Source organism: Eschrichtius robustus, chromosome 10 (assembly GCF_028021215.1).
Source record: "Eschrichtius robustus isolate mEscRob2 chromosome 10, mEscRob2.pri, whole genome shotgun sequence".
NCBI lineage: Eukaryota > Metazoa > Chordata > Mammalia > Artiodactyla > Eschrichtiidae > Eschrichtius > Eschrichtius robustus.
Genome location: NC_090833.1, coordinates 51,963,315 through 51,986,177, shown reverse-complemented (window position 1 = coordinate 51,986,177; position 22,863 = coordinate 51,963,315). Strand labels below are relative to the sequence as shown.

The 22,863-nt window shown below is 45.3% G+C and overlaps 1 protein-coding gene across 1 annotated transcript; it reads right to left on the bottom strand.

Annotated features, from left to right (window-relative positions):
• Nucleotides 1–9,257: 9,257 nt before the first annotated feature.
• DMRT3 (doublesex and mab-3 related transcription factor 3) lies at nt 9,258–22,562 on the bottom strand. Its single transcript, XM_068553592.1, has 2 exons — nt 22,103–22,562; nt 9,258–10,222 (listed from the first exon to the last, which is right to left on the bottom strand). The coding sequence occupies exons 1-2, from the start codon at nt 22,560–22,562 to the stop codon at nt 9,258–9,260; spliced, it is 1,425 nt and encodes a 474-aa protein (XP_068409693.1).
• Nucleotides 22,563–22,863: the final 301 nt, after the last annotated feature.

Here is a 22,863-nt window from a genome sequence, read left to right as displayed (position 1 = left end):
AAGTGACTAGGAAATATATGGGGAGGAACTAATGGAAGATAGGGCTATTTTAGTAAGGTCTGTTTATGCAAACTCGTCTTGGTGTTGACTCCCCATCTGCAATGATAAGAGTCACTCTTCTCTCCCTGTTACAGGACAGGTACCTTCTTCAAAGCGAAATTTATGCCCTGCTTTTAGGCAGATATGAGGAGGGCAGAGAACTCTTCCTGCATCTGTTGAGTCTCGGTTTCCTTCAACTCAAAATAATCTTTGTGCCAAAGTGGCCTATTTTGGGGTAACATATTCTGATCCCCTTCCCCACCCTGCTGCAGTTGGGGCTGTGGTGGATATTCCTGTTGGCCAGGAAGCCAAGCAGAGGCCCAGACACTACCACCACTATCCCCAAACTCATGCACAGCCTGTGGACCTCCCACAAACGAGCAGGGCCTGAACTGCACAACTAGGCCTGGCGGAAGCCCTGCTCTGCCCCCGAGGGAATCTCCATCTTCACTGCCTCTCTCTCGGCTCCTTCCGCCCACTCACAAGGAGCCCCTCCTGTAAGACACTGGGTCCTTCACCTACATTTCAAAACCCTTACTGACTGGGTTGAACCCTAAGTTTAGGGGGAAAAATTCTCCTTGAGTAATTTTTCTTGTAATTGATCAAACCAATCCATAACTGTGAAGGGTAAAGAATTGTCCTCTCACCCCCAGCCCTATGGGGGTGATTTACTTAATGTCACTAGTTACTTCTGAACACTGGTATTAACCACCTCCAAACTGGGAGTCTCCTTACAGTGACTTGGACCCTGAGAGAGTCTTTTATTCACCTGAGTGGGTAATGTAAAGATGAGCAATCTCTCCTCAAATATTATGACCAGTAGATTTGCCTTTTCCTCCCTTACTGGAGGGCTGGATTGGACTCTAGAAGACTGTTCTCCAGACAGGAGTGGATTTTGGTGGTTCTTGTTGCCACTGTAGATTCTTGTGGAGAAGAGGGAATGTCTCCTCCCAGAGGTTTTGATTTAGACGGTTTGAGGGGAATCCAGGATCTAGATTGTTAACTGACATCTCAGGGCCTTCCAAATCCAGTGATTCATAGACAACACTTGGAGAAACTTTGGATTCAATGATCTTCCTTGTTTTCTATTATTTGTCTAGTAGATTTAATAAAGTTGCGACTTAAAGTTATATTTCCTTCCTGGTGGCTTCAGACAATTCATATTTGAGTTTAATCTGGGAGCCACAGTATTGTCCATTTACCCAAGACCCCTTCTTCGGGAATCTGTGGTCAACAGCACAGCCATCTGTGACACCGATACTTGCTCAGTGGGAATTCATTCCTCGGTCGGCTGGGGCTTCTCAGGAATCCCCTGCAGGTCCAGTGTCACAGGGCTGTTGGGTGTGAATGTCTTGGTCCATAGCCACAACTGTCCTGGAGGAGAGATCCTAGAACTTGAGTGAAACAGAACGTAGCAAATATGCCTTTGAAGGACACACCCTTCTTGTTTAGTCAAGGGATTAACTATGACCAAGGAGCCGAGGGAAAATGCTGACTTCATCCACTTTACCCCAGTCGACCTCTAGGGGGCAACAGAGCCAGGAGAAACATTCATTAACGTCTGTCCGGCTGTAGTGACTGGCTCGCTGATGGAAAGGGAGGACAGGGAGAGCTCTGAACGCTAAGGATTCTACAGCCATGGCCGCATTTCCCACTTCTGATGGAGGCATCTCCGGACCTCGGAGAAAACCAGGGGTCTGGGCAAAGAAAGGCACAGGACTTCTAAAACACCCTGTGAACTCTAAGCCCATACAATGGACCCAAACTGCTGAGATGGAAACCCACATCCACCACCTCCAGGGATTGCCTTTGGGTAGGTTACTTCTTTGCTTCCTTATCTATCAAAGGGGAAGAGTAATACTACCCACCTTAAGTGACTAAGGAGAGATGAAATGAGTTACTACATGTAAATCGTGTAGAAGAATGGCTAGCACAGAGTAAGTGCTTTCTAAATGACTATTCCTTGAGTCACAAATAACTCCAAACCATTTTTGGAAAATGCCAGATTCTGGGTAGCACTGATTTTTAAAAATTTTCATTTGGGTTGGACCCAGACAGATCTTTTAAAATAATTAATAATATCTAACAGGTGCCTGGAATTGCTGATTTGAATAAGTCAGTGTTGGATTAACAAGATTTTGTCTAGGTTAGGTATAAACAGGAATATATAGAACATGTTTCTGACAGATACATACAGGGCCTTTGGCAAATCAAATACTCCATGTAGTAGGGAGTTACGTATGCATCATACCCAATTGCCTATTTTCAAAAATCTCTATAGAATAAAATATCTTTAACACTAAACCACATTGGATATAATGTTTCTTGAAGGTTCAGGGTCTGCAGTGAATCACAGCTATTACTGCAGTGGAGATGCTTTGGCAGGTTGGTTCATAGTGCCTCAGTGTTTGCTGCAGGTATTTTCATTCATTCATCAGCTTTGTTTTCCACACACTGTTGTCTACTCAAGCAGCCCCAAACGACATCTGGTTGCTCGATCTGGTTTTAGAGCAGGGACACCCTTAGAGACATACTGAAGTAGGAACGGCCGTCTGAGGTAACAAATGCAAGCAGTAAGTGCTCAGTGAAGGCTAGTTCTTCTGCCTTTCTTTCTGACATCTCCCTGCGTTTCTAATCCCAACGCCAATGAGTGAGATGTTTTCGATGCTCTAAGGCAACTGAAACTACTTCCTATCTTCTCAAAAGGGGACAGGTTGAGGAAGATGGGACAGCAAAGATTTACCAACGGCTTTCATAGCTAATTCTTTGTATACTCTGAGCTGTTCTTTAGCAACTCATTCACTCTTTTTCCTTCTCCCTATCTTTCCCCAGAGTCCCTGCTACACTTTACTATACCTTTGTGCAGAGCAGAAAAAGGTACCTCCTAGAACAGCACCCTTTCTGGTCTGGCAAACTAGAAAAGAACCTTCATTCTGGATGTGAGCTCTCACGCACCCTCTTGGCTGAGCCCCTTGGTGCAAAACATAAAATACACAACCACCCACAGCAGCCAATGTCAGCCAGTGTCCCCCAAAGGTAGAACCTACAAGGAAGGCCAGGGCCTGCCTGGAGAGCCAGTGGTCTGCTGGTGGAAAGAGATCCCACTTGTATCAGCAAAGCAGCCTTGGGACTGAAAAAGAGCTGGGTCCCAAGTCAAACTCACCTGCCCTCCCTCTGCAGAAGCCATCACATATCTGGTTCCACCATGTTTGGCTGGGGGACAGCGATTCCATCTTTCCCCAAAAGAACCTTCCACAGACTTTTGGAGTCTTTCATTCAAATCACAGTGCAAGTATGAGGTCATATCTAAAACCACCAAGCAGTGACTCAAGTCTTCTGGATGGACTTTTCTGAACAACTGCTGAGTTTAATTTTAGTTAGGTCCAGTAGCTTTGCCCGTGGGATATACGAAACTCTTGACACAGCCAAACAACCCTAGCAAACGCTCAGAATCCAATTAGTAAGTAAACTCCATTGTAATGTAAGAAAAAACCACTACCCTTGCTATTTACCCTTCACACCGAAATAGTAAATGACACTGTGGGAACAATGAAGCGTATCACTGAAAAGAACATCCGCAAAAGGCAAAATTGCCTCTTCTAAGACTCCTCTTGCCCTCTAAGGTTAGAATTTGGGCAGGATGCCTTCGGAAATGATTTTTTCCCCCAGTAATGACAACATTCAGTACCACGTAAGAAATGAAATTGAAGCATTGATCTTATTCTTCAAATACAGGATAGCTTCAATATTAAAATTAACATATAAATTTAGCATCCATCTTATTCTGAACTCACTTCTGCTGAGTAAATGCACATATAAAGAATGAATCACTGAAACAGTATGCAATGAAATCAAGTTCATTTTTCAAATATGTCAGTTCAAATGCACTCAGTGCCTGTTTTCTGGGCACCCAACAAATGTTCCCAGATGCCTCCCCTACCATCATCTCCCACAGATCCAGCCACAGGGCAACCTGGGGACCCTGAAACATGAGTCCCTGAAGAGCAAACCCCATAATATATGACTGCTACACTGCACATCCCCTCCTCTGGTCCTATTCTTTTCATAAATTGTAAGTGTTCTTAGGCTCTTAGAAGCTGGCCAATTAACTGTAAGAGCCTAGACCAGAGGTCTACAATCACTGTCCCTTTTCCCTGGTACCTGTCCCCCTTTCCAGGTTGCTCTTCTATTAATTTCAACCACAGCCATACACCTGGCTAACAAATGCCTTGCTTCTCAAGACGGTCGTGAAACTACTTCTGGCTTTCCCATCATCAAGAGTGTTGAGATAATACAGATATAATAGAAATGCTTCTACTTTTCACTGTGTGTTTCCTGCAATCTAGCCCAGATGTTATATAGCAACTTTAAAACACACGTGGGAGCCAGCAACTGAAATTCACTTACAATTAACTTCTGTTTCTACATATTATTTCTGGAGATTCCACTATGGAATTATGGAAGTATACAGCAAATTACTATGTTAATTTTTTTCTTCTGCAGGACTGGCATGTTTGTAAGTCTATTTTAAACTCACTCTTATTCACTGAAAAAAATTCAGTTAAGAGCAACGTCTCTTTTGAAAAACTTACTGCTTTATACTCAGATTATATTATCACCTGTAGCTAATGTTAAACATGGACAGCAGAATAAAATCAAGTGAAATGATGCCTCTAAAAAGTACAAAACAAAACCAAAAATAAAAACAAGAAACAGAAAAAAAACCTGTTGATATGTCACAATGAGATATCGCCTCACACCTGTTAGAATGGTTATTACCAAAAAGACAAGAGATAAGTGCTGGAGAGGGTGTGGAGAAAAGGGAACCCTCTTGCACTGTTGGTGGGAATGTAAATTGGTGCAGCCACTACGGAGAACAGTATGGAGGTTCCTCAAAAAATTAAAAATAGAACTACCATATGATCCAACAATTCCAATTCTGGGAATATATCCAAAGAAAATGAAAACACTATCTCAAAGAGATATCTGCACTCCATGTACATTGCAGCATTATTCACAACATATGGAAACAACCTAAGTGTCCATCAATGTGTGAATAGATCAAGAAAATGTTACATCCTAAGTGAAATAAGACAGTCACAAAAAGACAAGTACTATATGATCTCACTTATATGTGGAATCTAAAAAAGCCAAACTCATAGAAACAGAGAGTAGACTGGTGGTTGCCAGGGGCTAAAGGGTGGGGGAAATGAGGAGATGTTGGTCAAAGTGTACAAACTTCCAATTACAAGATGAATAAGTTCTGGGGATCTAATGTATGGTGATTATGGTTAACAATACTGTATTGTATACTTGAAAGTTGCTGAGAGAACAGATTTAAACGACAAAAAAAGAGTAATTATGTGAGGTTATGGATGTGTTAACTAACCTTATTATGGTAATCATTTTGCAACATATACATATATCAAATCATCACATTATACATCTTTAACAATGCTACATGTCAATTATATCTCAATAAAGCTGGAGAAAGGGGAAGGTTTGTTGATATTTCTTAGAACTCAAAGCTCCAGGGCAAAACCTATTTCCAGGTGTCACGAGTAAGCCAGGAATCACGGAACAACTGAAAAACTGGCAGCAGTCCCCTTTGGGGAAAGGATAGCATGTTTATGCTAATATCTGGTCCTTTACCAACCCAAGTTTCCAGAAACAGGCATTTCTGATCCCAAATGTGTACTCGACCTAATCATTAACACTGACACTACCATTATTTGAACTGGCTCTAGGGCATGAACTAAGACCGCGTACACAGTTAAGTTTACTCTTGCCGCAGGAAAGCAGATGTGAGTGGAATGGGGATCTTGAAATTCCCAGCATCACAGTTTGTATCCCTCAGCTCTTTTACTTGGCATAGGTCTAAGAAGGAAACCTAAGGATGTGATGCAGACTGAGGCAGATCTCAAATCTTAGTGAGTTTAAGAATTACCTGGAGGGACTTCCCTGGTGGCGCAGTGGTTAAGAATCCGCCTGCCAATGCAGGGAATGCAGGTTCGATCCCTGGTCCGGGAAGATCCCACATGCCGTGGAGCAACTAAGCCCGTGCGCCACAACTACTGAGCCTGTGCTCTAGAACCCGCGTGCCATAACTACTGAGCCTGAGTGCCACAACTACTGAGCCTACGTGCCACAACTACTGAAGCCCACGCACCTAGAGCCCGTGCTCTGCAACAAGAGAAGCCACCACAATGAGAAGCCCGCGCACCGCAATGAGAGTAGCCCCCGTTCGCCACAACTAGAGGAAGCCCGTGCACAGCAACAAAGACCCAATGCAGCTAAAAATAAATAATAAATTAATTAATTTAAAAAAAAAAAAAAAGAATTACCTGGAGAGGATGGTAAAAATGTAGGAGCTTAGGCTACAGGGATTCTGAACTCAACAAGTGGGGCCCAGGAACCTAGAGATTAAGTATCAGGTGCCTGGACCACACTTTGAGACAAACTGCTGCAGGACAACACGACCAGCCCACCCGCCATCACATCAAAGATGAACAAAGCATTTACTGTAAGACCAGCAGGGGAAAGGGGCACTGGGGTTTAATAGGAATTAACTTTCTATAAGCCTGGCCTGACTCAACCGCAAGTGTACAGCCAAGGACCCAGGTATTTTGTGTGACAGATGGGATTTAACTAGGAACTGGTTGATGTTGTTTTTCTCTTTTCATCCACATGTTGAGTTTCCTGTGAAAGAGTAACTGAGTGCCCATGGGCAGAGGCGTGTTCATTTCCCTTGAATTCTTACATGCCAACAGTAGCAGGATGGCCTTTGAGAGCTGAGCTAGAATCTAAGAGGTTTTGCCACTTTAACCAGAGGGGCCTCAGCTGTCAGGACTGCAGAGGAAGCAAAACCGCATGCAGGAAGCAGGACATAGGATCTTAACCACCAATTTCTCCCTCTGACCCCGTACCACACTTACCGCACCGAAACAAACATATCTTGCTTCAGAAGTACACTGAGGATCAAACATACCTGCAGTAGCCCAGGAATAAGCTGTCTTATAGGCAGTTCCATTTTGCTGGCCATTGGAAAAAGAGGGCAAGGACTTTGATGATCTGTGGGCAAAATCAAGCTGTCAGGATACCATATCTTAAGCCGTTTTGCTCAATCCAGGTCACTCAACCTGAAGACATGACAGATTTTATAGCACTGTCATCTCATATGGAATCTGTTATCATTGTTGCTTGTTAGATAAATATAGACAAAACTTTTGAAGATACCTTTGAAAATACATTTTTGCTAGGTAGGCCCAGACATTAGCCCATCACTACCATATAAAATGTCCTGGACATGTATTTTTAGAATCAGGGGTCACATTATTCTCCTCTCCAGCCCCTCACTAAAATATAACCTTAACAACAAATTATATTTACTTTTAAACACTCTGGTATGTAACCATGTCAACTAAATACACATTAGTCCAACTAATATAAGGAATTTTTCCCCTCAATGATTTCTCATTCCAAAGGTGCCCAGTAGAAATAAAAATGAGATTTGTTTGTTTGTTTGTTTGTTTTAAATATCTTTTCCTCCTGGGACCCATGCAAGGGTGGTGGGCAGCCGACATCAGCTCCTGTTCCCATTGAGGGAAGAGCATCTCAGGCCAAGAGGATTTGCCCTTCTTCCTCCCAGAATGAAGATCCCTTCGAGACTTATTCTTGTGCTGGGACCTCTCTCTGCATCCTTGTCATGTAGAGGCTTTCGCTTATTTTCTTTCCCTTCCACATTCATAAGTTTATTGTCTGACCTGGGCAGTCATCTTTCCTCTCCAGCATTCTGAAGAAAGGAGTAAGAAGTGGTTGGTGTGGGCACCACTGCACGTTATTGTTCTAAAACTCACTTTTAAAAATATCTGAGCAAGAAGTTTGCCATATACAGCAGCCCCCCCAGAATGCTTTTTAAATGAAGGGGAAAAGCCCTGTTTTCCAAAGTTTTGTTGTGGTCATCCCCCAAAACCAGAATGGCATCTTCTCCAAGTGAGAATGAGGGAATCCACTTCTTCATCCTGAATGCAAATAGGAGTATATACTGAACTTAATAGGAGTAATTGCTCTCATTGATGGAGTACTTTCTCTGCGTCAGGTACCGTGCTATGCACTTTGCTTACTTTCCACACTGTAGATTTTTTCATTTTTACTTTGTTTTTAATGAGATTCTCCATCATATAATCCCTGCTGTCTTGGACTCATGGGCAGGTAACTCGGACAATAACATACAAAGAGCATCCTCTTACACGTAGTAGGCACTCAATAATTATCTGTTGAAGAAACAAATAAACGGATGGAGGGACTGAATTAACTCTATTCTTGAAAAATAAATTCTGTCTTTCTGAACGTAGCGCCCAAACTTTGCCATTCATATTTCTCAAGGGATATCGCATTTAACTGAAGCCTTGATCCATGCACTGGTAAGTAGCTTTCATAGCAAGTTTCTATTTTTAGAGATCCTCTTTCCACAAGTAGAAATGACATAAACCAAGATCATCTCCTTAGTTTATTTTTTTTCTAGAGTCCTTAGCATGCTACATTAACCTGACAAAGCTTAATCTTGTGTTCATTTCACAATACATTTCATGCAGTTCACAGCTGTGATTGGCTTTACACTGACATTGACATTACACGTTTCCATTCAGCCATGTGAAAAGAATAATTCTTAATGGAGTTTGTCTCTGAAAACTGTCCAACCTTAAATAAGCATGTGAGCAGTTCACTCTATTAAGTGCAGTCTCTCTTTAAAATGCAAGAAGGATTTTTAGCATAGGAGTATAAGGTCCCTGTTTATAGTCCGTTTGCAACTGAACCACTGCCTTTAGGTTTCACATATCCTAAGGAATCCTCTTTTACAAAATTTCATTCAAGTATACTATTTTATTGAACATTCCAGGCTGAGTTTAGGGGCAAGGCTGACCTTCAGCTCTACATCCCCAAATAAATCTTCCACGGGCCCAAGGCTTTCCCAAGACTACTCTCTTTTACAACGAACATTCAGCACTAAAGCCACAGAGCAGAGCTATTTGGCATTTTCCAGTGAAGTGCAAGAAATTAAATAAGTTACGTTTTTATTGCTAAGGTATAGAATCAAGCACAGTCACTTTGTGAAACAGAAGGAAAAGGTATACACAGGATGTGGCCTCTCCTCAAGGGGGGGCCAGGGTTCAAATGCACAGAAAATGTCACCTGGTCACCACCCATCGGGTAGCACTTTAAGATGATGTGTTGAGTATTCTAGAGTCTGAGGAGTCAGACCTCTCGTCGTAGTCGTCCTCGGTGTAAATGGACTGCTTTGACACGATGGGACACCCATCGTCAGGGATGGGGATCCGAGGGTCTTCGGGGACGCGGGCGGGGAGGACAGGTGAGCTTCTGAAGACGCTGGTAGAGTTAGTGGGGAAAGGGCTGACGTACTGGGACCTCAGCTGGTACTGTTGCTGCAACGTCATGGTGTTCCACAGGGTGACATCGTTGGGCAGAAAGGGGCTCGACTGGTTTCTCGCCAAAGTATTCCTCAGCATCAGAGGGTACCGGGGGGGCTGGGGGAACGGGTGCTGCAGGGGCACGGCCAGGGGGTTGGGGACCACGTTACTGGAGTCGGCGGAAAACCTCAACGTGTCTGGGACTCTGAAGGCCGAGCCCACGGACCATTTGGAAGAGGAGATGGGGTAGGAGCTCAAGGTGTGTTCGAAGATGTGCCCGTTGGAGGGCAGCACCAGGCCCTCGGGCTCTGCCGCAGTTCGGTCCGCGGCCAAGCTGGAGGAGCGGCTGGACAGCAGGACCTCCACGGCGCTCACCAGGTCGCCCCCGCAGCCCTTCAGGATCAGCTCCAGCACCGTGGGCTTCTGGTTGGGGAATATTTTTTTTAACACTTCCAGGGGCGGTCTGTTGGCTTTCAAGCTGAAGGGCAGAGACACGGTCCCCGAGGGGCCCTCGATCAGGAGGTGATTCTGCTCCCCGGGGTACTTGGGGCTCTCGGGTCGGCTCTCGGAGCTGCCTCCGTTCTTCTGGACCGCGTACCCCCCTTCGTCCACCGACACTATCTCAGGGCTCTCCGGCGTGAAGCAGCCCTTACTTTTGGCCACGTCCGGGGAGCTCCTCTGGTCCGTGTCTTTGTCGCTGCAGGTCTCAGTGGTGTCCGCTGTGCTGTTGTCCCCGAGTCGTTCTTCAGTCAAATCTGAAAAGCAGAGAACAGCTGGGTTAATCCTTTCCTGGTGTGTGTAAAGGGGAACAGATGTGCTCAGGAGAGGGTCCTACATGGGCTTTCTGGAAGGGGAACTGCTTCCCCGTGGGTTATGACATACTGCAAGCCTTAAAAATATCCAAACTGTGTCACTGGCAAATGGGAAAAAAATACCTGAAAATAAAGATCTAGAAATCGGAGTGATTTCTCAGAATGGTGTGTGCAGGGAAGCTTGCCTTCAACACAGAACGGAAACACGATACCTACAACCACAGATGTGGCTGTCTAGCACTAACAATCTAAATAGGGGCCAGGCTGGGGATAAACACCATCAGGGAAGAACAGGAAAATGAACTCAGGCTTGTCTTCTGGCCCCCTTCTGCAAATGAGGTGGCGGTGTCATTCAAGGACATTAACAGCTGGTGCACGGCGCATATACCCATGGGAAATTTTAATATTTTAAATCCATTTTCCCATAGGCAGATTTCGTGTCAAATGTCCTGTGAACTAGTCGTCAGTATGTTTCATCAGGATACCATGTACAATAACTAGTCGATATGATTGCCAGAGTGAAACGGGCAGCCTCTATACATTGAAATTTTTCTTAAAAGCCCACTCGAGGTCCTGGCAGACTTGGTTGCCTGTAACCCGCACTAGAGGGCAAGCAAAACCAGCTGTGAAATCTGGATGCGGGACAGGCTGCGGAGAGAAAGAAGGAAATGGCTGGAGGAGGCTTGTGAAACTGTCAGGGAGCAAGAGCCATCAGTGAAGCAGTGCGTCCATAACTCCAGGACCTGGGCTGCAAGAAGCAGACAGGTTTTCATGAACTGTTTCATTAGTAAAGTTCATGGAGAGAACTTCAAGATACCTTCCTGAACTATATTAAAAGAAGAGAGAAACAAAACAAAACAAAAAGCTTCCCAAATAAAGCAGAGATTTGCTGTGAAGTAAACCAGTTGCAAATTTAACATTTTGACCTAACACATCACCACCCCCCCCACAAGGGCTAGTATTACGGTGTTAAACAGGCAGAAAGGAAGGAAGGAAGAAGGAAGGAAGAAGTAAATAAGTAAGACTGGTCTGCTTGCAGAAGTAGGTTCTAAGAGACCTTAATAATAAAGAAACATATTCTTTATTAACAAGCTATATGCGAGTCGATTTTTATCCACCGCCCTGCCTGAATAGCCTCATTGTCGCCTTCCCTGTGGGCACACCTGATTATGTGTAGATAGCCAGCTGGTGAAATTTCATCAAAGCAGCTTCTAAAATCCATCTCCTCCTATTTGTTGTTGTTTATTTTAAAACCCTTAAACAGGGACTTCCCTGGTGGTGCAGTGGTTAAGAATCCACCTGCCAATGCAGGGGACATAGGTTTGATCCCTGGGCCGGGAAGATCCCACATGCTGCGGAGCAACTAAGCCCGTGAGCCACAACTACTGAGCCCGCACACCTACAGCCCGTGCTCCGCAACATGAGAAGCCACCGCAATGAGAAGCCCCCGCAATGAGAAGCCCGCGCACCGCAACGAAGACCCAACACAGCCAGAAATAAAGAAAATAAATTTATTTTTAAAAATAAATAAAAAGCCTTAAACAAAGGCCCATTTATGAGCATTCTTCTAATATGCGATGTACCTTAATTATAATTGAAAAACAAAACTTTGATTCTTCACAAAGCAATAAATATGTCCTAGGCATAAATAAATACTTTAAGAAATTCTTAAACTATATCAGTGAAGCTTTCAGTTATAAATCTGATACAAATTCGTAGTTGTCCCAAATTTGCATTTTACGTACACTGCTTCTTTTTCCAGTACAAAATATCAAGTGTCCATGTGGGGATCATTTGCAGCCCACACACATGAAGCCATTTTTGCTTTCTGTAACAACTCTGGGATATGCACAAAACACCTATTTTTGCAAGAGAAATGTGACATATCCTCTCCTGCAACTTCCTAGGACTGGAATCCCAGTTTTCACCCACTGGGTTAATGTGGTATTTGTCCTTGATCCCAACAAGAAAAACAGCAACAAAAAAGCTTCCATAACTTCATATTCTAATCACCTAGACCTGCCTACATTTTCCTGACTCAGGACCCCGCGCCTGCCTCTTGGTGTTACTCTATCGTTAAACACTTGACGATAAGCGGACAGTGACAGTATGTTAACTCAGCACTGATCTCAACACACAACTGGATCTTGGCCCCTGCTCAGTGGAGCTTGGGGAAACAAGTCAAATACTCTCCTGGGGAAAATATGGACATAAAATAATGTTTTAAGTACTGTACTCCTCTAAACAATTTTCTTATTTCTTTAGCTTTCATTATCTATTATTGTCAGTATCAAGTACTTGTATTGCTGTAACCTGCAAGACACTGAGGAAAACAGAATAAAGGGTGGAAAATACCAGGAGGTATAAGACTGGCCCCTAACTCGTGAAATTTATTACCAAGTTGGGAAAATAAGACGCATGTGCAAGGGGGGAAGCCAACACAACCAGGCAGAATTTGCTAAGCAGCAAATATGCACACGTGGAACACGAATGTTCATAGCAGCATTATCCACAAGAGCCAAAGAGTGGAAGCAACCAAGTGTCCATAAAAGATGGATGAATGGATAAACAACATGTGGTCCATTCATATAATGGAATATTATTCAGCCTCAAAAAGGAATGAAGTTGTCACACATGCTACAATGTGGATGAATCACGCTAAGTGAAATAAGGCAGACAAAAAAGGACAAATATTCTCTGATTCCACTTATATAACGTACCTAGAATAGGCAAACTCATAGTGACAGAAAGTAAAATGGTATTACCAGGGGCTAGGGCAGGGGGTAAGGGGGACTTACTGTCTAATGGGTACTGAGTTTCAGTTAGGGATGATGAAAAAGTTCTGAAAATGGAAAGTGGTGATGGCCACACAACATTGTGAAAATACTTAAAGCCACTATATTGTGTCCCTAAGAAAAGATTAAAATAGTAAATTTTATGTTATGTATATTTTACCACAATGAAAAAGTGAAAGAAATATGATACACAGTATCATAGCAATACAGGGGATGGTGGGGTTTTGTTTTTTTTTTTTTTAAAGCAAGGAACAACTGGTTTTTCTAGGAAACAAAAAGGTATGTAAGTACAGCTAAAAAGCTCTGATTGTGATATTTTTAAAAGAAATGTGTGAACCTAAAAATACCTTCCCATTTTAAAAGGTAACTTTTCCCCACTCTGGATGACCTGCAAACACCGAAGACATTTGGGGAAAATGCTTCGAGCTCTATTACCAAGTTTAGTCTTCCACAGAATGCTTTAGACGCCAGAAGAAAGTGATTCAAAGAGCAGAAGTTTAGCCAAAAGGGAACTAAGAAATGATGTTCTGGCTAATCTGACATATCTACCATTATGAAAATGTAGTATTTTTTTCAAGATGGTAAAGGACATACTGTCCCAATCAACTGGATATTGGACGGCAGGACTATAAATCAGACAATACAAAATTTAACTTTTGAACCTATTTTCCTGATCTGCAGAACAGGCCACAGTAGAATCTTCTATGACTGGCAGCTTGTTCACCAATTGTGAACCCCTAGACTGCATGAGGCCTCTTTCATATTTTCTTGTGCTACCCTTTGCACCTGCCACTGTGACATCCCCAGTGCAGCCAGAGCTTCTTGTGACTTCTCAAAAGAGTGTAGTGGATTGTGCTGATTCATCCACACTTTCTCTCTGCAGATTTCTGGGCTGATGAGCCTCTCCGAAGGGGTGGGCAGGCTATGGCCAAAAAGTGAGAAAATCTAACCGGATGTCACAGGAATCAAATCTACAAATTCAGAACATTCCAACCAACTGAGTTCAGCACTGTTTATACTGTACTCAAAGGGGAGACAGAAGCCATTGAATGAAGCAGTGAGTGGGACACACCCATGGTGTCCACACACCTGAGCAACACATAACGTCCTGCTAAGGGGTGCCGGGTAAGCAGAAACCCAGACAACATCCAAGGCTGTTGGGGATTCAGAACCGGGCAAGGGAAGACTAGCCTTTCACCTTGTACCAAGAATAACTCCTTACCCAGCAATAATTTCTAAAGGTCAGAACATACGAGCCCTGCAAATTTATGGTGTCAAGTACTGGTTGTATTGTTGTGCCTAAACTAGAAGTATTGTAAATTATTGTCATAAATACAGACTTTCACAAGTAATTATAGAGGGTGAGTTTTGGGCCCAGTGATAAAGCGTAATTTAATAACAGGTGTTTCTTTACATCTGTAGATTTTTCCCTAAATGAACTTTACAAATTATTCCTGTTGGTTTAAAACACAAAGGCCTTTCCAGATATAGAAATGTGAAACTGCCAAGTAGCAAAATGAAAAAGGAAATACTCCCCAAATGTTTTAACCTCTTTCTTCTTGAAACTGACACCCTAATTCCTAGAACATTAAAGAGTAAGAATATATTTCAATTGATAATATTTTTACTCCTAGTATATAGGTGCCAAAAGCCAAAAACGACTAGACTAAAAGTAGAAAGAAATCACTCTCGTCTGATATTACAAACCAGTTACTGAAAGTGATATAATCTATTTTTAAAGCTAAACATCTAGATATTTTAAAAATCTTACTGGATGTTCACTCTTCAATTTCATATTTTTCATGATGTAGAAACACTCACAGCCATCCCTGAAATAAACTCTTCACAAGGGTAAAGATTTTTTTTTTTGAAAAAGTAGATACTCCATTGAGAAGGACACTTTTTCTATGGAAAACAATACTACCAACTTCACAATATATCTATGCCATAAGATAGCTACAAGGCTTTAAGGAGAGAAAATGAACATGCACAGAAAAGTGACTTCCAATCTAAAATTACAGTTTGCAAATTTTAACTTTCTTCAGTGGATTTTTTTCATATGAAAATGCAGTTTAAAAAAAAAAAAAGTCCTAAGTATTTATCTGAAAGGTTTTGAGGAAGCCTGCCACATATGCAAAACATTCTGTTCGTGACATGAAGATGAGTATCTTCCTCACTTAGGTGTGGGGGTCTTATCCATACTTTCTATCTACGAAAATAAAATATAGCATACCTCCAGAATAAGTACACGAAAGCACTGGCATAGAGAGCGCTGCTTCCTAGTGCAAAAGTCACTGGACATTTTTTTTTCCTTTTGAAATCATGTCACGCGTTTTGAAACATGGACTGTCACGCCCTCATCTGTTCACTTGAGCTTTGGGGAACATACCTCTCAATAACTGTTCCCTGATGGGTCGTTTTCAAAGTACACAAATCTTATAGCAATGGCCAGGAAGAGCCCCAGCTGGATGGGGCTTCCAGAAAAGACCCCTGCCCAGTCAGAATTCAAACAGGAGACATGCTTTGTACATTTTCTGTTATCCTTATCTCGCACTAGAAATGCTGAATCCTAAAAAAGTGAATGGGTGAAAACCCAACATACAGCAGGGAATGAACGTCAGTCTAAAATCTTTCCTTTTCCTCCGGGGGCTGGGGGGTGGGACCTTGTGAAAACTAAAAATACATAGTCATGTTTGCTTTTTAAAAATCATTAATGACACTGGCTTAATAACATATGAAGAAATCAAGATGATTCCTGGGGACCAATATTTTGGGGGACATTGATATAGAAAGGGCTAGACTTAAGGAAGTATGGATTGCAACTGTGGACTTTGTAAATCCTGCAAAAATTTAGTTTTGACCCCTTTCTTGACTCTGAAAGGAACACTTTCCAAGAAGGAGGAGGGAACTTACCTATAAATCTACAAGTGTGTTTGGTAGTTATAAAAATGCAACTGGCTACTTATTCATCCACCTATTTAACAAATATCATTAAATCTTTCACTATGTGCCCATGCACTGTGCTAGGTAAGATTACACAGAGATGATCAAAATATTTGCCTCTTGGCTACTGAGAGGCTTACAGTTTACTAATGAATATTTTGCAAACTTCCCAAGTTACCTGTGCAGTGAGTTGTATTTTATATTGAAATACAGCAAGTAACCCAAAGGCCAGCAGCTGGGCAGACTGCTGTATTCATGGGAGGGAATGTTGCCATAAACATTCACATATAAAGACTATGAATGGAACATCTACTGAACTAAACAAGTGATACTTAGCGGGGAAAACAAGCAGAACACTGATCCCAGCTTTGTAAAATTTAAGTCTGCCCAGTCACTGCAATCAAAAGAGATGAGAGATTCGGTAGAAAACCGATGTTCTGAATGTTAAGTTTTCCATAATATTGTTATTCAGTAGTTGATCGTGCTTATTTTTTATAGCTATTTAACTGTATAATAAAATGCAAAAAACAAAAAACCACCTAGTTATGTTTTAGTTTCCCCTTAGTTTCTTCAGAGAACAGTAGTTTGCAGTGACTCACTAAAGCCATGGGGGACTCTTGGGGGTGATGTGACAGGATCCCAAAGTGATGGGCCCGCGATGACCAGTGTTCCACCACTCAGGCCCCAACCTCTGCCACCAGCGCCCATGTAAACCCCAGTGCAAGGCCCACTGTGCCACCAGAGTCACATCATACTAGACATGGGGGTCCAGGGACCCGAGTGACTAATGGCTGAGGGGCCGCAACAGGTTAAAAAGCTAAAGAAAGGAGGTAAGCTGGAGAAACGGAAGAGGCAAAGAAAGGGAAAGGAGAGGCAGGCAGGCACGCAGGTTTTCACTGGGTTCTGCCTGTCTTTCTGTCAGGAAGAAGTCCAACATTTCCAGAAAGGGGCTCTAAGTCCTCCAGGGACGTTGATTTATGAAGATTTACTCCCTTTCCCTCTGTAAAGCTGTTAGCTGAAAGTGCCGACTGGCTGCAGCAAAGAATTTCTCATCAATGCTCTTTGATTGTATTTTGCAAACAAAATGCCTGTTGCTTGGTAACATTTCACTTGAGCCTGACCTTCCCCGAAAGTTATTGCTATCAGATTCGACTTACACTGTCCTCCTGTGATTACTGTAATCTTTTAAACCCGGGAGTTCATCCATCAGGGAAAAGAAGAGTTGGTTGTGTAAATCGAGAGCACGGCTATCCGCCAGATTTATAACCCAGAGGGGTGTGTTAGGTGGGGGGAGGTTCTGTCCTGGATGGCAGCGGAACTCTGTGGTTCCTAGACGTGGAAAACGCTCCCATTTTCCCGTTCACCCTGAGCTCAGATCCGCAAGATGGACACCAGCGCCTCTCCGCGCCGGCCGGGGGCGGCTCGGGCTCCACAGGGAGAAAGAGGCTGGGAGACCCGCCAGAGCTACGCCCACCCCGAGGGGCGCCCCGAGGACTTCAGGGCTGGGCCCGCCCCGGAGGCCTAGGGTTGCCAGATAAAATAGCAGGATGCCCAGTTAAACCTGCGCTTAGCAAAAATCACAATGTTTCAGTACAAGTGTGCCCCATGCAATATTTGATATCCCTTTTTCTGTGTTTATTTGCAGGTTTTTTGCTAAATCTGGCAACCAACCGAAGCAGGCGGGGTCTAACCCAGCCCGCGGGGCTGAGCGCGAGTGGAAGGAGCCGCCGCCGCAGCGGCGGTGCCGCGAGGATTGGGTGCAAGGGGACAGTGGTCCAGGGCGGCCGCAGGGGAGCCGCGAGCGCGCGGCTGCCACCGCACGGGCTTCTCCCGACGTCCCATCCATCCCTGACCCGGCCCGGGGTCCCTGAGCCGCCGCCCCGCACTTCCACTCGCTGCGATCTCGGCTGCGCCGGGGCCCAAGGAGCCGGTCGGCAACTCGGCAACTCGCTGGGCGCCGGTGGGAAAGGCCCGGAGCTGTAAGCAGCCCTGCGTCCGCCCTCCAGAGCCAGCCCGGGGATAAGGTTTAGGAGGAGACCAGTACGGTCTCGCTTCTTCCTTTTCGTTTGGTTGGTTTTTGCTTTTTAAAATGCAACTCTGAGTCAGGCCCCTCGGCCCAAATCAAAGCCTCTGAAATACCCAGACCCTGTTTTAAATTCGTAGCTACCCTTCATGAGTGACTCTGAGGTCTCTCCCACTTTTCCTTTGCTTCAGCCTCTAGTCGCATAGAATTTCCCATCCTGGCCTGGACCGCTGTTCTGGCAACACTCATTATCCATGCAGGTGCGTGTCTCTTTTTTAAAAAATTAAAGTAAAATTTAAAACTAGGAAGCTGACCAGACAGGACCTCATCAAGCTGGAGCTGAAAAGCCCGGAGCAAGCATAAAGTTGCTAGGAGGTGCCGGACAGGAGGTAAAATCAAATAAAGGCAGTTTTCCAAAATCTCCCAACTTCCCTTCCTATAGGTCTCTTGTTATCTCCATTTCAGGAGAAATAAACAAGAAAGGAGACGCTACTTTCCTAGTTAATCCTGCTCTCTTACTCCTAATCAAATATGATGTTTTAGATTTCTTTTCCTTTAAGAAATTTTTAAACAACTTGTTTACGTATTTATTTTGATGGCAGATGTAAACCTAGGAAGAATCTGTAGCCACAGCCCTTTCCTCTGGCAGCCTGAGGAGACCCAGGCCACTCTCCTGGAGGAAGAGTAGGGTGTGGGGGAGGGAGCCAAACAGAGGAATGTAACTTCTGCCTCTCACCTTGGTCGTGACCCCTAACTTTCCTCAGCTCTACAGCCCAGGTCCTGAAAGGCTGGCTTGGCTGGTTGAGGCTGCTGACTCAGATACTCTTAAGAGCTGAAAGGTGTTCAGGCTTCCCAAGGTATTTTCCTGACGGGAAGGAGGGGGGAGTGAAGAGGAAATGAAAGAGAAACGAATCAATAGGATAGATTTAAAGGAGCTTAGACTAGAATTTGGGGCTCAATCAAAATCTAATAATTCCAGGCCAGTCGTAGATGATAATCTAGGAGCAGGGGAAATGTACACCCAAAACGGGGGGGGAAAAAAAAAAGCTTTAATCCATTGCTAGAGTAACCTGAGAATATGAAAATTCTCCTTACAACCACCTCCACATTAAAAGGGATGTTAAACATGATACACCGTTAGCTAAAACAATGCCTGTTCCTTTAAAGAATCGGAAGCAGAATTTAGGAAAGAAATTTCTTCCACCTACAAAACTGAGTCTTGGTATTATGTTGCTCCCTGAACTGGGTGTTTTTTCCTCCAGCGGTGCCCAGCAAACATTCCCTTCTCTAGGGCGTGTACTTTTCACAAGGATTTCTGGAGAGGGGGAAAGACTGTGTGTTTGTGCACTTGGATTTGGAGCCAACAAAAAAAGCAAATGTCTCCACAGCTATGTACTAAAGAGACCAACCATGTTTTTGACACTGAAATCACAAAGAAACAAATCTCCATAAATCACCAGCAGATATTTAGAGATTCCTAATGGTCTGTGAACTTACTGTACATGTAACTTACTACCATTCAAACAGAGCTTCATTTACTTCTCTACGTAGTGAGCTACTTGCCCAGGACCATATCTGACAAGCTTCTCAATATGCATGGTATGTTACATACAAATACGTCATAAGAACAACTGCCAAAAAGGAAAAATACATACGGTCCCATCCAGGCAGTTTTCCCTAACTTAAAACCCAAATGGGCTTTCTCTGTACAAAGCATTGCATAGAACTGATCCACCTGTATACTTGCCTTCCTAATGGAAAACAATTATCTATTCCTTTCCTGCCCTCTCTCACCAACATCGGATTGGTGACTGGCTTTTTGTTGGTGTTGAATGGAATTATAGGGTCGAACCAATTGAAAGAAGAAAACAAAAGTTACATAAATAAATGTGCAAGGTATGCATTAGGACCTGAGCATTTGATCCCTGATAGCTTAGTCCCCCAAAGCCATCACTCTGACCTTTTCTAGTGGTAAATCCTATTCTCCTTTGCAATTACTTGTTTTCATTTTGAAAGGCTCAGGTCATCCCAGAATACTTAGTTCTGAGTAAAAGAGAGAGCACCAGGTCTGGTTTGTCCAGTTGCAGTCTCCCTCTCTTATTCTCCCCAAGCATGTATCCTTCTGCTACTGCGGCTGCTGCTTGGTCTTTCTGCCTGCCCCTCACTCCCCGCCTCCCAGGGTTATTTTTGGTTTTGTGACTCTTTAGAAACCATGAACTCTGGCTATCCCAAAGAATGGTTAGAACAGCACACAATGTGCAAAGAATCCCCTCTTGGACAGGGACCCCAGAACCCAAAGCACTATTACAAGGGTGCTGCTGGGCAGGTGGCCACTGCAAGATGCTACCACTGTCACAAACTCAAAACTCCTGCCCTAGTGTTGGGGGAAATGGAGACAGAGAAACTGGAAATGGAAAGGTTAAGAAAAGTTACTGGCATGGAGAACTGAGACAAAACTCTCCTAGTTACCTGCTGTAACTTAAAGGAGAAAAACAAAAAGAATGTTCTTTCCCCGCCCCCCTCCTATTCCTCTGTGACAAATATATAAATATGAAGAGATCACACTGACAAAAGAGAGTCAACTGGGAGTGGGCGGACATTTCTCAGGGAAATGCTTATATTCTACCTTGGATTAAACATCCACAAAATCCATGTTCAGTAAACTCACTTCTGCCCTTAAAATACCCAGTTCTGCTCTTCCCATAAGATGTTTTTAGAGCTTCAGGTCTGGAGAGCATAACTGAGCAACAGGGCAGCAGGACTGCACCTGCCAGGGTGCCTACCAGCTCACCCCAAACGCTTCCTGGCTCCACACAGCAGTGCAGTGCTCCTGAAAGCCTCTCTCCAAGAGCCAGAGGTACAGTCTTTTTTGGGGTGGGGGGAGACTGGGGGTAGGCAGAAGCTCTACCATTAGTTCCACCCACAGGAGGGCTTTGGGCCTTACAGGGCCTTCCATCTCTGAATTCCAGCATACCCCTCAACCCCCTCCCTGAGAAGATGGGCTTTTTTTCCTTTGTACATCTGCCCCAGTGAAAGGGAAAGACCAAACACCTGTCCACAGAATTCTAAGAGCTAAAAATCAAAGGAGCCCTTGGGCTGGGCAGGATGGTAAACTGGACATTCTCCAGGAGGAAAGGCTCCACTGGGGCTTGCAAAGCTTTGGAGGCCTGAAAGAGGGAACCGGATGGAAAGGTGAGGGGAGGAATCTGCCCACCTCCAGGGCTCAGGGCAGACCCATGCTCTCTAAAGCACAGCAGAGGAGGAGAGGGGAGAGGAGAGGACAGGAGGAGGCCCAGGCCCACCTAGAACTGGGGAAAGCACCCTCCAGGGCTGGCCTTCCTCACTGTAGGTCAAATTTTGTTTGCTCCTTTAAAACCACAGAGACTGCTGAGGGCTGCCTGCGGAATGGTGTTAAAGGACCTGAGCAATTCTGCAAAAGAAGTTGGTTGACTCTGGGCGCACTAGATTCTGAGTCCCCACTATCAGTTAGGAGGCCTTTCTGGCCCTTGTTTACTATTGCTTATAAATAGGGCTTCTTTCAACAGACTGCAAGAGGCTGGAGGCCACAGTAGACTACTAGAAAGGCTTCAGGTTCGCTCAAATTCCCCGGGGGCCGAGAAAAACACCCAGAGTCATCCAAGCCTTGGGCTTTGGCTCCTTCCTTGCACCTACCCATCCCAACCTCCAAATGCGAGGCCCTCTAAAGCCCGCGGCAAGAAAGCCCGGACGCATGGTGGTGTGTGTGCCCATGTAGATTTTAATTTGGTCCTGTCTCGACCTCTTTATTTACCCATTCCCCTTTAACCTGGGGAAGGCACTTGGCGAGCCCGAGGCGCCTTTCCCGTGGGCGCCTCGGTTCACCTCCTACCTCGCCGGGTCCAGACCGAAGATCGCTTCTGCCGAGAGAGTAAGGACCGGCTCGGCTGGAGTTGGGGCGTAAGGCCGGGCCGGGCCATCTTCCCAAAAACTCGCCTCCGAGCCTCCCAGCCAAAGCCGCAATAGCCGCTTCGAAGTGTTTTCGCCCACGCGCGGGGCCCGGCCCGGCACCACAGCTGCTCTTACCTGGCTTGGCGAGCTGCGCCTGAAGCGCCCCAGGCTGGGGCTCGGCGGCCCAGCGCAGCGCGGCGGCAGCAGCCAACTCCACAGCGGGGCGCGGCGGCGGCGGCGGTGGTGGCTGAGACGGCTGCGAGGTCGGCGGCGGCGGGGCAGAGGTGGCGTCTCCCGGCGGCGGGGGTCCCGGCAGGGCGCGCAGCGAGTCGGGGATGAGGCTCTCGAGGCTCTCGTTGGCCTGCTGCCTGCGCAGCGCTACCTGCGCCGCCATGACCCGCTGCCGCTCGATGATAAGGATGCACTTCTCACAGGTGCAGTCTTTGAAGCGGCAGTAGCGTTTGTGGCCCTTGAGCCAGGACAGCACGCCGTGGTTGCGGCAGCGCGCGCACTTGGGCGTGCGCTGCAAGGGCGCCCGCGGCGGCTGCGACACCGGGCCGCCCATGTACAGATAGGGAGAGCCGTAGCCGTTCATGCCCCGGGCTCCCGGAAGAGCTGGCGGGCTGGCGGCGGGAGCGAGTCAGGGGGCGCTGGACGACGTGGCTGGGAGGCCCGCTCAGGGGCGGCCTCCGCGCGGCGCAGTCTTTGGTCCAGCAGTCCCCGCGGCCGCGTGCGCTCCGGGGTGGCCAGAGGGGCTGCAGCCGTGTTTACGGCTCCCGCGGCGCTCACAGCCTCAGCCTCCCGACTGGCGCTCCACCAATCTCACGCCGGTCGCGTCTCCGCCTGCCGCTGCTTTGACCGGCACGTCCTCCCTCGCCGAGGCGCTGCGGCGGCTG

Coding starts and splice junctions, on each gene's coding strand:
- DMRT3 (XM_068553592.1), bottom strand. CDS start 22,562: ATGAACGGCTACGGCTCTCCCTATCTGTACATGGGCGGCCCGGTGTCG. Junction 10,223..22,102: donor GGCGCAGCTCGCCAAGCCAG/GTAAGAGCAGCT, acceptor TCTGCTTTTCAG/ATTTGACTGAAGAACGACTC.